This window comes from Oncorhynchus mykiss, chromosome Y (assembly GCF_013265735.2).
Source record: "Oncorhynchus mykiss isolate Arlee chromosome Y, USDA_OmykA_1.1, whole genome shotgun sequence".
Taxonomy (NCBI): Eukaryota; Metazoa; Chordata; class Actinopteri; order Salmoniformes; family Salmonidae; genus Oncorhynchus; species Oncorhynchus mykiss.
In genome coordinates, this window is record NC_048593.1 from 22,320,388 (window position 1) to 22,338,019 (window position 17,632).

Sequence of the window (17,632 nt, forward strand, 5' to 3'; positions counted from 1 at the left end):
ACATGAACATGTCTGCCAGTCATTGAAACCTGTTAACAGCCTCCACATTTCCACCACTCCCTCATTAAGCCAAGATGCAAAAAATAAAACAAAATGTACTGCTTGATTGTGTCCACTAGCTAGCCCTCATGGATAACAACAATCAGACCAAATTGCTCTCTGCTGTGTGCTGATGCCACTAGCATTTTGTTACCTAGTAGCTAGGAATTAGAGCAGCAAGTCTAATATTCCTCCAGTCTTCACTCCTTCTTTTCACCTGAATAGTAATTGAATGGTGGTGAATTCTGCTACTTTCTGATCATAACAGTTCCTGCTCTGGTTCATAGCTCTGGGTCACCGTGCGATTGCATGCCTATGACGCGATTACCACATGGTTCTGCTTCAGCCTCAGTTCGTCTCGCCACAGGTAGGATTTGATATGCGTGGGAGGTGGGGTCTTTTTGTTTTTGAATGAGAACCTGCCAAGTTGCCTTGGATGCCATGTTGTTCTGTGAACCTAATGTTTGACTAACTCACATCAATTCATTATCACTTACATTACATGATGATTCATCTCCATCTTGACATCAAATATTTATTTGCCTGTCTTCGCAAACAAATATGCAGCTAAAGACCCTCTAGCAGTAGGACTGCAGCTAAAGACCCTCTAGCAGTAGGACTGCAGCTAAAGACCCTCTAGCAGGAGGACTGCAGTTAAAGACCCTCTAGCAGGAGGACTGCAGTTAAAGACCCTCTAGCAGGAGGACTGCAGTTAAAGACCCTCTAGCAGGAGGACTGCAGTTAAAGACCCTCTAGCAGGAGGACTGCAGCTAAAGACCCTCTAGCAGTAGGACTGGGAGAAGAACACTGTTCTCCTCACTATCTAAGTCACAGATGTTCTCGCCATGGGGATTTTAGTACACAAAGACACCTGTTAGGACGACAGAGCCAAAATAGCCAGTGGTCGCAACAACGCCGCAACTGGGCCAAAACCCTTTACAAACTGGGCAATTCAGGGCGAGAGAAGCAGGAAATAACTGTTTAATTGAGCCCAGTTGGCTTACTGTTCCTGTTGGAATGTATTTTTCTGCCCTTGCAAAGCACACTAAATACTGCAGATAATATTTATTTCTCCAGTATCTTTATTGGGTAAAACCAATGATGTATACAGTACAAACCCTGGATTGCAGATACTATGTTTTGGCCATGGAGATGCTTTGAAGCCACCGGTCGGCCATATCGACACTTATCAGAAAAGCAGTCCTCCATAGAAATGAATGGAATTTGACAGTATTTCATTCAAATGTTTCATGGACAAAATTACATGTATTTAAGTATTTTTGTTGTTGTAGTGGGGACAGTAACATTAGTATTTTCTAAAAAAGTATACTTCAAGGAAAATGTTTATTTTATTTTATGTTTAGCTCATTTAAAAGTATGCATTAACATTTATGTAACAGAATTAATGTGGCAAAAACAAATGTAGGCATGGTCGGAGAGTGCCACCATGGTCGGAGAGTGCCAAAATGGAGGCACGGTGGCTTCTAGTCATCTAGTGTATATATAGTGTATATATAAATCATTGGGCAAAACGACAAGCCAGATGGAGAAAAACAATGTTGTTTTTGCCTCCCAAGTGTGTGAGAGATGAGAAATATGAGAGAATATGACGACGTATGATTGTCTGCATGTCTGCATGCATGCGCTTGCATCAACGCAGTATGTTTTAGATATTACACAAAATCATAATTTACTCAAAACTCATGTCCTACCTATTGTTTTGTGTGTTTGTGTACAGCTTCCACCATGCCCTGTATACATATTACTCACAAACATGACACCCCTCGACACAATAGAGTGCTTGATGAAGGATAAGCGTGATAAATATGCATGAACCTAAAAAGAAACACAGCCGTTTCTATCACCAATCTATATTCTTAACCTCAGCAACACACACACGCACGCACGCACACACACACACACAGAGAGCTGTAAATCCATGCTATGCATGATACCGTCACTCACCTTGACACGGTTCTTAGCCCACTCTAAACACGTGTGACCTAAAGGACTTGGGTATTACATGGCTTTGCACTAAAACACTTCTTCTACGGGATAATTAGTGCAGGATCCCAGCTTATCCAGAGGCAGACACAATACCTGCCAAACGGGAGAGTGTCGTGTGTGTGTGTGTGTGTGTGTGTGTGTGTGTGTGTGTGTGTGTGTGCGCTGAGCTTCAGAATGGGAGAAAGAAAGAGAGCGAGAGAGAAAGACAGACAGACAGACAGACAGACAGACAGACAGACAGACAGACAGACAGAGACAGACAGACAGATTGAGTGAGTTTATAGCATACTAATGCGACTGAATAAGAGATAACGTATAACTCGTGTTTGGGGTCGAACTGCCAATTTCCCTCAAGGCTTATCAGAACTGCATGTTTGGTGGGACTCTTTACAGTAGTGTTGGCTGTGTTGAATTACAGTAAAGATGGAATCTGACAGAAACATATTGTGAGTGCGGAAATAGAAATGGGGAGTCTGTAAAATAGCACTGTTGAAACGCTTCGAAGGTTGTGAACTTTCTTAAACACCTCGGTACCTCACCGCATGGCGCTGTCTTTGCTCCAAGGTGTGAAAGGAATGCTGATGTGAATCTAATTTCATGCCTCTTAGCTATCCTTTGTTCTCTGTTTCATTTCAAATTAGTGAGGTTTTAGGTAGTTCACTGTTTGAATCTTAGGGCGGCAGGTTGCCTGGTGGTTAGAGCTGACAAGGTGATAAATCTGTCGATGTGCCCTTGAGCAAGGAACTTAACCCTAATTTGCTCCAGGAGTGCCGTACTACTATGGCTGACCCTGTAAAACCCTGTAAAAAAAAACATTTCATTGCACCTATCTGGTGTATCTGACAATAATACAAACAACATCTTAGTTGTTTTTGGGTAATTGAAATAGAAAGTTATGAGGCAGGCCAGGGTACAAAGATCTGGGGGTAGGTAGAGAATGATGCATGAGAAAATGGAGAATGGAAGTCTTTGTGAAATACACAAGCATAGATAAAAGGTTTAGGTGTGTCGGTGGGATCCGTGATCATAGGGAGAATGTGTTGTGGTGGCTGCGCTCCAAGGTGTGATGGGAATTCTGTAGGGAATCAAATGTTAAGGTTCTTAAACATCTTTTTGTCAAGGGCTTATTTAGACAATGCCTCCTTTTTCCATTTTTCAGAACACATTTTTCATAAATAAACCAAAATGTATCTAAGCCAAGACACTGATCAAATTAAATTATGAATCACATTTGAGATTCTTGACTCAGTGCTTGTCTAAAAGCCAATGTAAATTCTTACCAAGTTTAATTAATTAAGCTCTGTTAGATAAAACATGTATAAAGTGTAACCATTTAATCTTGCAATTGCGATACACGCAAAAATGAAGAGTCAAGGGGAAATTTTGTTTAAAAAAATACACTTTGTCCCTCTGAATCATACTTTTACTCTAGTATACAGCACACATCGAGGCAGTATAAAATTAAAGGAGGAGGACGTGAAGCTAAAATAGAGCTACAGATAGAGGTCACCTTCAAACGGAGTGCACAGAAAATCAGAAAAGCGAAAAAGCAACTGGAGCCTAAAAACAGAATGATGCACAGTCTTTCATCCTGGCCGTGCTGTAGCGACCGGGGCCTGGCAGCCCGGCGGAAGAAGTTTGCTGGCCGTTTGGTAACTTTGATGCCAGAGATGGAGGTGATGATCTAACTGAGTGAGTCAGCCACTGAGAGACCATTGATTCCACTGTGCCTTTGACTCTGGTGGAAAGCCCATACTTTATTCAACATGATACATTGTCTAGCTAACTGTCCATACTTATGGTGTGGTGAAGCTGATGGTGTACTAATACAGTGTATGCTCTATCCGAAATGTATGTGTTTATTCGTGGTTACTTTGTTGTCTAGACAAAATCTAACTTCAAAAGGATTAGGATTATTATCGTCTATGACAACAATAAACTAGGAAAATACTGGATGCTGGAAACATATTGGATCTTATGCTTATCTAATGGGCTTTATTTAAAAAAATGACAGAATATGTTCAGTATTGAAGCCGAATAGCAGGCTATATGTAATTGCAAACGGGAGAAAGAAAAATCTGTGAATCTATATGTAATTGTAAAAGTAATCATCTGAAATGGTGTTATGTAAGATTATTGCTTTTGGCAAAGCGCTATTCCACTTTAATTTCTCATTTCCTCCTAATCCTGTAAAGTTGGATTGGCCTTTTTTTCCTGGTGCCATTGGCTTTTCAGAGAAATGAAAGCTACTCTAAGAACCAAAAAAAGACTCAAACAGAATAAAATACCATTTTTTTTTCATAGGCTGAAAATGAAATGCCTTAGATGAGAGTAGCATACTTCAAAAAAATCCTATAGGAAACAAAATAGTATGTATATACAATGCCTTCAGAAAGTATTCATACCCCTTTTCTTTTTCCAAATGTTGTTGTGTTACAGCATAAATTAAACATTTAATAAATTGAGATTGTGTCACTGGAATTTTGTTTGTTGAAAATGTAAAGCTAAAATGTCTTGAGTCAAGAAGTATTCAACCCATTTGTTATTGTCACGCTGGCATAAATGATTCGGGAGACAGGCGCAGGAATGCGTAACAGTTTTTTTTATTAAGCCCAAATTACGGCATGCGGTGTAAAGGCACGGGAACGAAGACCAAACAAACATGTAACAAAACACAGGGTAGAAACCCAAACAAAAGAGCGATGAGTATAAATAACACACGCGCACAATAATTAACACACCAGACGAGACCCGTAATCATCTGCGCAATCCACAATGGCACGAAAGCCAAAACACACAGCACAGGTACTCACACGCACCAATGGACAATGTAACAATATTCGACAGCCCAATGGAAACCAAAGGACACACTTATACAAGTACTAATCAATGGGAATAGGGGACAGGTGTGCATAATGAGAGTTCCAGAGGGATCCGTGATAGCACCCCCCCCCCCCCCCGGGTCGATCAGAACCCGATGCAGCTGCCGAAGTTGCGTCGTCATCGGATGGGCAGTCGCCGCTGGCTGCCGAAGTTGCGGTGACGGCGGATGGACCAGTAGCAGTACCGTCGGACAAACCGGTTGTGGCAGCGTCGGACGGGCCAGTTGCAGCTACCGAAGGTGCGGCACTGCCAGACGGACCAGTCGCAGCGTCGTCTGACGGGCCATTCCCGCTGTCTCCCTTAATGGTTGATTATTCTGTCACGTGGGTATGAAGAGATTCGGGAGACAGACGCAGGAATGTGTAATAGTTTTTTTTATTAAGCCCAAATTACGGCGTGCCGTGTAAAGGCACAGGGACAAAGACCAAACAAACACGTAACAAAAACACAGGGTTGAAACCCAAACAAAAGAGCGAGGAGTACCTTGAATAAATAACACACGCGCACAATGATTAACACATGGGACGAGACCCATAATCATTTGCGCAATTCACAATGGCACGAAAGCCAAAACACACAGCACAGTTACTCACATGCACCAACGGACATGATAACAATAATCGACAGACAAAAGAAACCAAAGGGCACACTTATACAAGTACTAATCAGTGGGAATAGGGGACAGGTGTGCATGATGAAAGTTCCAGAGGGATCCGTGACAGTATCCCCCACCAGGTACAACCCCAAATCCGTAAACATGGGCACCCTCAATGATATTGTCCTGACCAACTTGCCCTCTAAATACACATCTGCTGTTTTCAACCAGGATCTCAGCGATCACTGCCTCATTTCCAGCATCCGTTATGGGTCGACCACCCCTCATCACTGTCAAAAGCTCCCTAAAACACTTCAGCGAGCAGGCCTTTCTAATCGACCTGGCCCGGGTATCCTGGAGGGATATTGACCTCATCCCGTCAGTAGAGGATGCCTGGTGGTTCTTCAAAAGTGCCTTCCTCACCATCTTAAATAAGCATGTCCCTCAAAAAATGTAGAAGTAAGAACAGATATAACCCTTGGTTCACTCCAGACTTGACTGCCCTTGACCAGCACAAAAACGTATTTTGGTGCACTGCACTCGCTTCGATTAGTCCCTGCGATATGCAACTTTTCAAGGAAGTCAGGAACCAATATACACAGTCAGTTAGGAAAGCAAAGGCTAGCTTTTTCAAACAGAAATTTGCACCCTTCAGCACTAATTCCAAAACGTTCTGGGACACTGTAAAGTCCATTGAGAATAAGAGCACCTCCTCTCAGCTGCCCACTGCACTGAGGCTAGGAAACATTGTCACCACCGATAAATCTACAATAATCGAGAATTTCAATAAGCATTTCCCTACGGCTGGCCACGCTTTCCCCCTGGCTACCCCAACCTCGGCCAACAGCTCTGCACCCCCTGCAGCAACTGGCCCAAGCCCCCCCCCCCCCCCCCCCCCCCTCGCTTCTCCAACACTCAAATCCAGACAGCTGACGTCCTGAAATCTGGATCTCTACAAATCAGCTGGGCTAGACAATCTGGACGCTCTCTTCCTAAAATGATCCGCCGCCATTGTCGCAACCCCTATTACAAATCTGTTCAACCTCTCTTTCGTATTGTCCCAGATATCGTCCCAGAAAGATTGGAAAGCGGCCGCAGTCATACCCCTCTTCAAAGGGGTATGACTGCGGCCGCTTGCCAAGAGTTGCTTACCAAGATTACATGGAATGTTCTTGAGTCGCCTAGCTACAGTTTTGACTTAAGTCAGCTTGAAAATGTATGGCAAGACTTGAAAATGGTTGTCTAGCAATGATCAATAATCAACTTGACACAGCTTGAACAATTTCAAAAATAACAATGTGAAAATATTGTAAAATCCAGGTGTGCAAAGCTCTTAGAGACTTACCCAGAAAGACTCACGGCTGTAATTGCTGCCAAAGGTGCTTCTACAAACTATTGACTCAGCTGTATGAATACTTGTGCATTTCATTTTCAATACACTTGCAAAAGAAAATCAAATAAATGTTCACTTTGTCAATATGGGGTGTTGTGTTTAGATGGGTGACAGAAAAAAATATATATTTAATCCATTTTGAATTCAGGCTGCAACACATCAAAATGCGGAATAAGTCAAGGGGTATGAATATTTTCTGAAGGCACTGTGATTACAGAGGAACGTTGCCATTAACATTTGAAAAACTGACAATATAAAAGAAAGAGTGGCACGCTCTGCTGTTTAGAAGAAGCAGCTTGTGATGACGGCATGTGGCGAGGTGCCACTGACACAGCAATCTGTGAGGACATTCGACTCCCAGGCAGAGGGGCACAGGAAACACTGCAGGCCGGGCATCAGCAGGGGGACGGAGGGACGGCTGCAGACTGGCAGAGGTGTCCGCTTCCCCTGCCAAAGCCGGATGGATGTGTTATAGCAGGGGCTGTCTCTTTCTCTGTCTCCAGCTCTGGTCTTTTATTGCCAGTTTATCATGTCCGACAGGCCTTATATATTTCAGCTATAGAAGGGCTACTAGGAGACTAGGGGGCATTTTACCCCCAGCATTCCAGTTTGGCTTTATCAACATGCCAGAGCATCAGGTCTAGGGCAAAGGAGGCGAGGAGAGCAGACACAAATGAAGTTGACTTCGTTAAAACTCAATCACCTGACACAGTCATGCATATCACATTTTTCCAAGCTGCAGACAACTGGCAATTCAATCTGCCTGCCAAGGACTGTTTTTGGGTGAAATAAATATACAAAGCATTATAGGAATAAGAAAGCAATAATCCTAATCAAATGGCATCGATGGAGGACAAGTCAGTGGGTTTAATAGTACTGTACATTTCTAGTGCAGGCTTCAATCTGTGCCATGGTCAATCAAATTCTTAGATGACTTTGCGCCGAAGCCACATATTGCCATTCATTTATAAACCTCCCAAGTAATGAAATGAGGACCTGTTAATCCTCGGTTTTACTGTTAATTGCGTTTTCATAATTTTTTATCCTTTTACCTTTTACGTTCTGAACCCCACCCCCAAAAGCCCCGAACCCCTCTCCGTACTCTGCTCTCTGTCTCCCACTCAGGTTTGTCTTTTGTTATCTCAAAAGCAGTGTTTTGTCATATCCCAAATCAAATTGTCATTGCAGCAGTGAGAGTACTTTAGAGGAAATTCAAAACACAGTACAATTTAAACTATTCAATTATTCAACATCTTGTTTGAGGACGGACACTCTACAGAGTGACAGAATTCAGCCCAGCACATCGCCTTCCCCCCTCTACTCCACACCATGTCCTTATCCCTTGGCTTCTACTACCAAAATGTGTTTGTCTTAAGAGGGCTTCCATTAGGAAGTCACCACATTGGGTGACAGGGTACACCAGAACAGACCAAAGAGGAAGCTGAGTAACTAAATTGAATGACTTGTATAAATCAGTGTCATGTTAATATGTATTTACTTACCACAGACTGCACAGCTCTATAAAATGTATATAGAACGTTTATACGTCTTTGGGGAATTGGTTCATAGAATACACTCCGATAGAGTAGATGCACCACTCTGCCTGTTTCTGAAATAATCCAGAGTAAGAAGTGAAAAAGATTAGTTACTTACTGTGAATCTGAAAGTTGGCCATAAAAACAGAAGCGTGAAACCGATCGGGTCTTGGAGGGAGACGATTACAGCGGCAACAAAGCCCAACAGAAATCTATCAAAGGACTGACTGTCAGTATTGGACTCATCCAGCGAGGGAGGAGAAGAAAGATTGGTTCGCCTTTTATTTCTCTGTTGATGTCAAGATAATAACATGGACTCCTGGTTTCAATTGACACCAAACAAAAACAAGATAGGAGGAGACAGGAAGACGATCTATACTGCTCCATCCCTGGGGCTGTCACTGAACCTCTGGAAGCATTCAGAGCAAGGACTGAGAAGAGCATCTCTTTGTGAAATACAGATGGGCACAATGGTACCTGATTAGTACACAGGCAACCTATCATTAGTTCTAGCCTATACAGTACTTCTCATTCTATAGCCTATCATTAGTGTGAGTTTATACTGTATGTCTAATGTGATTGAGTGTCCGTTACATATTTTCTGACAGACATATGATTGGATGTGGATGTGGAACTAAGTTTTAGCTGCGCAGCAACTGACTGGTGATGAAAGGGGAAAAAAATATTCTCTACTCCTACAAAGTCTACTCCTACACCATATCTCAATATGTTACGACTGAATTCTGGCCTCAGTCACACAAAGCAGTATTTCAAACTCATTTTATGCTAATCTAAATGCAGAAATAGCTAGCAATTTTATCCCATTTGCACATTGACTCATTTGTTTTTCTCCAGTCAGATTACCCAACAGCAAATAGACATCTTGTCAGCAGCAAACACATGAGCAATGCAACACAACTGTAAAACAGTTGAAAGCAGGGACACTGGAACAAAGGAACTCAATCTGTACATTGACATAGCACACTCAGTACTCATTGGACAAGTGCAATTAAAACAACTCAGAGATGAGCACAATGTTTTAGATGACATTCAGATAGGGTTTGCTTGGCGCCTCTGTACACATAGAGAACATTTAAGCTTTCCCTACTGTTAAGCTATTAAGCTATTATAGACATCTGACAAATAGCTGATTTCAAGATAAATGTCAGATCAATGCAGATCATTTTTTTTGATAGATGGACAGAGAAAGGAAGGAACAACAGTTTGAGGTACAATACAAGATTAGAAAACTAAGACTGCTACCAACATGTGATGAGATGGTACAATGGTGCCAACAACAAACACTGCAACATAGCCTAAAGAACCAGCTGATTCCAGATTTGAACGCCAACCACAACTGGCCAGTGACACCACCTGTAACACACTCCATTACCAACACAAGCTGACCACAATTCCTTCATGATGACTTGACTGAAGCCATCGCTAATGTCATCGGCTAAGCGATGGCTTCAGCCAAGGCATCAAGAAGGAATTGTGGTCTGCAACCCGTGATGATTGTAGCTCTACTCAACATGCATCCAAACGTCACAGCCTGGCTAAATTGTCACATTAACTACAAGCTTGAGCCTTGAGACTAATTATAGGTACTAGGGGTTAGCTGTTTCTTCACCCGCACCCGCCCGCAATTGCTAATAACCCATCCGCAACCACCCGACTATATGTGATGAAGTGAAAATCTGAGGCCCGCACCCAGCCCTAGCCAGCAAATATAGAAAATGTGCGAAAGGCTACAGTCAAAGACGGCAGAACGATTTTTGGACAGCTTGGGGCAGGATTTTTATATGGTGATTTAGATATGTTTCAGCAGAAAATCTCTGACATTTTGGTAGGCTATTTGTTGGTCAACTTAATTAGATACATGCCGTTTCTCTTTTGTCATTCATTATATGTTGCCCTAGAAGACTAAAGAAACCCTTGCTCAACAGAATAATGTAATAGATCAATAGAATGAATGCTTCAATCTAGTTGACATCGGTAAAGTGTTCTCTGTCATCTATCGCAGAGCAAAGACATTTAGGAACTGGGGAGAAAAAATAATCCTGCAAAAAAGAAACAGGAACGATTTTCTGTGCAAAATGTCAAAATGACATCAGTTTTGACCGGTTGTAAGGGGGGGGAAAAGCTGTCACATTTAGCCTGCTGCACAGACCCAATGGACGCGCTAGTCTAGAGCAACTGGTAAAATTGTGTTAAACTCTCTCCATGGTTAAAGTAGGAAGAAATATATGTCACTGATGTAACAATGTGTGAGTGTGCTACATTTACTATCATAATATATTCAAATACTAATTAGTTTGACATATTTAATTATGTTATATTACGCTAATTTACCTATGGTGGACAGAAAGTGTTACTACACTACACAGACTCCTGTTTTCACCCCACAAGAGTTACATGAAATACACATCATTTTTACCTCAGATTAGTGATGTTATTATTAAAGATAATTGTCATCACAATCTCACAACATTGATTGCTTAAAACACATCCAGTGTTTTTTATCATACGCGCCAGTCCGCAGTGGGACTTAAAACGCAGCTGTCATTTTTAGACCACGGTGGCAAGAAAAAAATTGGATGGTCCTCCCATAAACGTCTCTGGCCTCACATGAATTGATGGATTTGACGGTTAAGATAGCGTTCAAATGAAAGCCAACACCTGTCGCTATTTAGAAACCAATGTGAGGTGGTGATTCATGGGAAAATATCCAGTCAAAAAAGCGTTTCCATTTCCGTGATGGCGTTGTACAAAAAAATATTTTCTCACAGAGGTAAATTATTGTCCCAATTACATTGATTTCAATACAATATCGATATGAGTGATTAATTTGCACGCGCTACTGATTACAGTAGAACAAGCTTACCAATTCCAGTCTGGTGCATGTGCAGTTTATACGGTACTAATTTATCAAAATGACAAGTTATCTGAACACAAGTGTGACATGTGTATAGGGAGTAACTTTTATGTAATGGTCTATCATGACTTATTTCAGCATATTTATTATGAATTATAAAACCGGTGTTTTGACACTCAGCCATGAATCAAAAAGACAACAAGAAGAATCAACAGTATCATTTTCAGTGTAAACTACCATTCAAAACGTTTGGGGTCACTTAGAAAGTCCTTGTTTTTGAAAGAAAATAACACTTTTTGTCCATTAAAATAACATCAAATTGATCAGAAATACAGTCTAGACAATCTATATGTTGAACGTGTCTATTGTAGCTGGCAACGGCTGATTTTTTTATGGAATATCTACATAGGCGTATAGAGGCCCATTATCAGCAACCATCACTCCTGTGCTCGAATGGCACGTTGTGTTAGCTAATCCAACTTTATCATTTTAAAAGTCTAATTGATCAATAGAAAACCCTTTTGCAATTATGATAGCACAGCTGAAAACTGTTGCTCTGATTAAAGAAGCAATAAAACGGTCCTTCTTTAGACTAGTTGAGTATCTGGAGCATCATCATTTGTGGGTTTGATTACAGGCTCAAAATGGCCAGAAACAAAGAGCTTTCTTCTGAAACTCGTCAGTCTATTCTAGTTCTGAGAAATCAAGGCTATTCCATTCGAGAAATTGCCAAGAAACTGGAGATCTCGTACAAAACCGTGTACTACTCCCTTCACAGAACAGCGCAAACTGTCCCTAACCAGAATAGAAAGAGGAGTGGGAGGCCCCGGTGCACAACTGAGCAAGAGGGCAAGTACATTATAGTGTCTAGTTTGAGAAACAGATGCCTCACAAGTCCTCAACTGGCAGCTTCATTAAATAGTACCCGCAAAACACCAGTCTCAACGTCAACAGTGAAGAGGCGACTCCGGGATGCTGATAGGTAATGTCATTGTTAAGCAATGCTAATCCTTTGACTGACATAAGACATTGTCCCTACTGTACATGTTTTCTTATCTTCAAAGACAATGAGTAACACCAAGCTACAGATGGAGAACATTCTGATCACAAACCCAAAATGGAACAAATCCAGGGACTCATGGCAGATCCGATCTTAGCTCCACGATGTGCCCTTACCCCAACAACCCTCTCAACTCCCCTCACTGCTCCCACATCAGTACACAGCTCAAACCTTGATGTGTGATTGAGATGTACAGCACTCTGGGCCACAGGGTATATACCTCTCCTCTGGGGCCAACTTGTTTTGGCTATTTATTTTTTCCCTCCTCTTACCCTCCACTGTTGCTTTCAATCTCCTATCTGCCAGACAGCTGTAACGCTGTCTGGAGAGAGAGAGAGAAAAAAATAAAGAGAGAGAGAGAAAGAGAGAAAGAATGAAAGAGAGAAAGAGAGAAAGAGAAAAAAAAGAAAGAGAGAGAGAGAGAGAGAGAGAGAGAGAGAGAGATGAGGATGGGAAAGTGGAAAGGCCTGGCGAGGACAAGCCAATAGTGTGATAAGATGGCATACAGAAACATGATGAGTGCTGGAAAGGAAACAGTGTAGTTGTCTACTGCTCAGTCGTCTGGGATGGGCGATGGACAGAGAAGATTCGATTTGAGCTTTTGCTCTTCCACTAGGTGCCTCAATTTTTTATAAGGTTAGCTGGTAATGAAGTGTTTAAGAAATCAGACAAGTACAGTACTGAACACATTTATTTCCTTTGAATCCAAGTATCTCTAAAATTGAGTAGAAATCATCATCTGGATTTGCAAGTAAGAAGTACATAAGGTGAATTAAACATAACCTTTCATTCGGAGCAGGAAACTTAAAACTGCATACAAAAACACACCCACACACAGATCTAACCAAAAACACTCAAGCATAACAATATGCACCATCTTGCAGAGGCCAACACAGAGCAGAGCAGTGGTCGCTGCATATGAAATACGTCTGGTGAGTCGACCTGCTTTCAAATCATGCTCGAACACATCATGTTCGGAGACAAAATAAAGGGAAGGATTCCACTTTGTCCTTTTTCCTCTCTGCCCTCTATGCTCATCCATTTTCAGTGACACTTGTGGTAATAAATCATGACTGGGCCCTGTGGCCAGGGGGGTGAGTATCTGACAGACCGGTCAGTTAAACACTCCCCCTCCAGTCTCTAGGGCTGCCTTCTACCGCCATATTCCACTGATAAATTCAAATACAGAGAAGGAAACTGAGGGGGCCGAGTGGAGTCTCACTATTATGTTGTGTGCGTATGTGTGTGTCTCCATGTCTCTATCTGTGTCTCTGTCTGGGTTTCATATTGTGTTCATCTGTGTGCAGTAAGGCCTAAGGCTTGGTATCATCCTGTGGCGTCAACAAATTGTTGTTATTGTAGAAAGTACACACTGTAAGGTATACCACCACATGGGAAAAAGGACAGTGTTGACACAAAATATCACTGTACTGTATGGCTATCTTCATGTTGACTTGTCATACTGTCATACTGAGAAGGGCCCTTTAGTTCAACATGAAAACCTGGACATACCATTGTGAAAGTGGATATCAACTGTCAGTTTGGATACAGTTACTATACATTTCCTAAAAATAACCTTGGAGTCCCCTTTGGCTGTCCCAGCCAGGCAGCAAGGCAGCCCAGTGATCGAGCTTCTGTACTAACTTAAATCAAGACCTGACGAAATCCATCTCCTCCCCCTATACAAAGAGCAGTCATGGCGAGAGCGCAGCAAATTTGCTAGTGGGCTGAATGGGAGGACACAGAGTCCCAACTCGAGTCGATGCATGTCCGTAATGGGAAAAGAAAGCGATTTACAAGCTTATGCTCCAGACCCTGCAGTCTGTTTAGTCTGCAGTCTCAATGCTGCTGAGAAACAGAAAGAGACAGAGAGAGGGCAAATGGTGACTAATGTTGACATAGTTGTTGAGGGAGAGAGAGAGCGAGAGAGAGAAAGTTAGAGAGAGAGAGATGTTCCACAACACATCCGGGTTACTATACTATCCAATTTTTGTGCACGGTTCAAGTAAAAAATGTACGGTATGAATCTTGCGATTGTGTGAACCAGAACAGTTCTGTTTCAGGTAAATGAGCTCCCATATGATTCATAAACAGGGAATAATAATAATAATAATAATAACTTTATTTGTGTAGTGCTTTTCAATACAAGTAACAAAGTGCTTCAAATCCTAAAATAAAAGTACTAACAAAGAAACAAAGGAACAGGAAAAGGGAAGATAAAAAAATATAGCTAATTATCATACATTAAAATCATCTTTATGAAAGTGTGTCTTCAGCAGAGATTTAAAAAGAGGCACTGAATCTGCAAACCTGATCTCCTCTTGCAGACCATTCCAAATTCTAGGGGCCCGAATGGAAAATGCCTGATCTCCTTTTGTTTTTAACCTAGTCTTTGGAATGGTCAACAGTGGCCTGTCAGGATCTCATGCTGTGTCCTGGCTCGTAGGGAGGGAGGTAAAAAGATCAGAGATATAGGGTGCGGCTAAACCAAGACTAGACGTGAATGTGAATAATTAAACATTTAAATGTGTGTGTGCATCAATCTGTGTGTGTTTAAATGTTTTATTAATCACATTTAAGTCTAGGCTTGGTTTAGCCCCAACCTATATCGCTGATCTTTTATCTCCCTATGAGCCAGGATGCAGCTTGAGATTCTCTGGTAGGGCACTGTTGTACATATCAACCAGTTTGTCACAGATTGTTGCCCTACACACATACAATAAATGACTACTACCTCTGAATGTGAATATAAAACAACCTTGCTGTTTGCTTTCACATTGCAATAACACAGCCTACAGTCGACAGTCATAGACTGACCAGGTGAATCCGGGTGAAAGCTATGACACTTTATTGATGTCGCTTGTTAAATCCACTTCAATCAGTGTAGATGAATGGAAGGAGACGGGTTAAAGAAGGATTTTTAAGCCTTGAGACAATTGAGAATGTGTGTCCTTCAGAGGGTGAAAGGGTAAGACAAAATATTTAAGTGCCTTTGAACGGGGTATTGTAGTAGGTGCCAGGTGCACTGGTTTGAGTGTGTCAAGAACTGCAACCCTGCTGTTTTTTTCACGCTCAACAGATTCCCGTGTGTATCAGGAACGGTCAACAACCCAAAGGACATCCAGCCAAATTGACACAACTGTGGGAAGGATTGGAGTCAACATGGGCCAGCAACCCTGTGGAATGCTTTCGACACATTGTAGAGTCCAAGCCCCCCAAAATTGAGACCGTTCTGAGGGCAAAAGGGGGTGCAACTCAGTATTAGAAAGGTCTTCCTAATATTTCGTACACTCAGTGAATATTATTTCATTGGGTGGGAGGTGTTAATGTTTGGCTTATAGGATTCACTATGTGTATGTGACCTGAAGATTGACAACTATGGTCCAAGACTTCTATCCTAAAAAGGCTACGTTTACACAGGCAGCCGAATGCTGATCATTTTTCCACTATTTGGTATTTTGACCAATCACATCAGACCAATTCACAGCAGATATTTTTCAGAGCTGATCTGATTAATCAAAAGACTAATTAGTGAAAAAAATGATCTGAATTGGGCTGCCTGTGTAAGCGCAGCCAAAGAGAGTGACAGAAATGGAACACTACTCATTCAATGCAAGGCAGAGTCAACCTCATATGTGGGCCATCGCCCATACTCTTACAAACTGCAATGACAAAATGATGACATTGTAGCAATCTTACATTATTATGCATTTCTTAATCACACCTCCTTCAAAACTGCATTCGTCCTAGTCTTTGCTATGAATAATGTGTTGATAAAAGACAAAATACCAATTTCATGAGGATTTGCATGGCTAAATTGCAATCCATGCATTCCCTTACTGCTGGATCCTTAAGGCCATGCATATGACACAGTAAGAATTTGTCATAGGACACAAGAGAGACCTAATTAGTGTGTGTGTGTGTGTGTGTGTGTGTGTGTGTGTGTGCGTGCGTGCGTGCGTGTGTGCGTGTGTGCGTGTGTGTGTGTGCGTGTGTGTGTGTGAGAGAGAGAGAGTACAGCAAACGAGTACAGTGTTGACTTGGTTGTTACGTTTTCATTACACGAGTGGTGTCCAGGTACAGCATAAGTTCGCAACACTGTTTTACTTGCTCTTCCCCTTGATTAGCCCACACGCCTCTGCTTGGGTTTGCATGTTAAGATGACATTATTTTCAACCTTAGATTACGCTTCATAGTGTAGAATAAATATTTAAAGAGAATGTACGGAAACAAATAATGTAATTCGGTAATATAACCTACCACCGGCCAGGCACATGCCAGCCAATTCAAAGCTGGTAACGGATATCGTTGCGTAATGGGGGACAGTGATCATACAGTAACATTACAATGTTCTTACCCAGTGTGAAGTATGGGAGAGCGGTGTTGTCGAGATCATCCATAACGGAAATTCTTCCAGGTAGGTCTGTTCTAACGAATAAAAGGAGCCGGGACTCCCCTCCTCCTCCGGCCACGCTCCCTGAGCCAACGCCGGTGAAACTGAACTCATTCTCTCGGAGTACAGGAAGGGTAGAAACGGTAACGGTTTTAACTTCACAATGGCTCTCGTCGTTTTCCTTCTCCCTCTCATCTTCAAGCATCGCTCCCCCTCTGTTTGCCCGGACTGTAGCGGTCCCTGTCAGCAAGAGCCCCAGGAGGAGGACGACGTGGTGCGATAGTCTCCTTGCCATCCCGATCCCTTTGCGCGGTACTCTAGCTTTGAGTGTGGCTCATAAACTGCTTGTTCGTTTATACTACAGCCACTGCACGCGCACGGTAGTCATGTCTGTCCAGGAGGCGGCAGCACATGTGTAGTCAGATCTGTAATAATATGAATTTTAACCACATTCAAATGGTCATAAATCCATAAATGCAAGGCTCACTACGTGCAATCATACATCATTTAAAAGCCCATTTTATAGAAAATGTTACAAACTGGACTATACAGTACTGTCAAAAGTTTTAGAACAACTACTCATTCAAGGGTTTTTCTTTATTTTACCTATTTTTTACATTGTAGAATAATAGTGAAGACATCAAAACTATGAAATAACACATATGGAATCATGTACTAACCAAAAAAAGTGTTAAACAAATCTAAATAAATGTTATATTTGAGATTCTTCAAATAGCCACATATTGCCTTGATGACAGCTTTGCACACTCTTGGCATTCTCTCATCCAGCTTCACCTGGAAGGAAGGAGTTTATGCTGAGCTCATCACTCTGCGGTCCGACTCATCCCAAAC

General features: G+C 41.9%; 1 protein-coding gene across 1 annotated transcript in view; it reads right to left on the reverse strand.

Moving 5' to 3' along the window:
- LOC110509815 (astrotactin-2) overlaps positions 1–17,119 on the reverse strand; it is a 457,880-nt gene extending 440,761 nt beyond the window's left edge. Inside the window, exon 1 of the mRNA XM_036967227.1 lies at positions 16,745–17,119. Coding sequence (XP_036823122.1) covers positions 16,745–17,075 — 331 coding nt within the window. The 5' untranslated portion in view covers positions 17,076–17,119. The remainder of the gene's footprint in view (positions 1–16,744) is intronic.
- Positions 17,120–17,632: the final 513 nt, after the last annotated feature.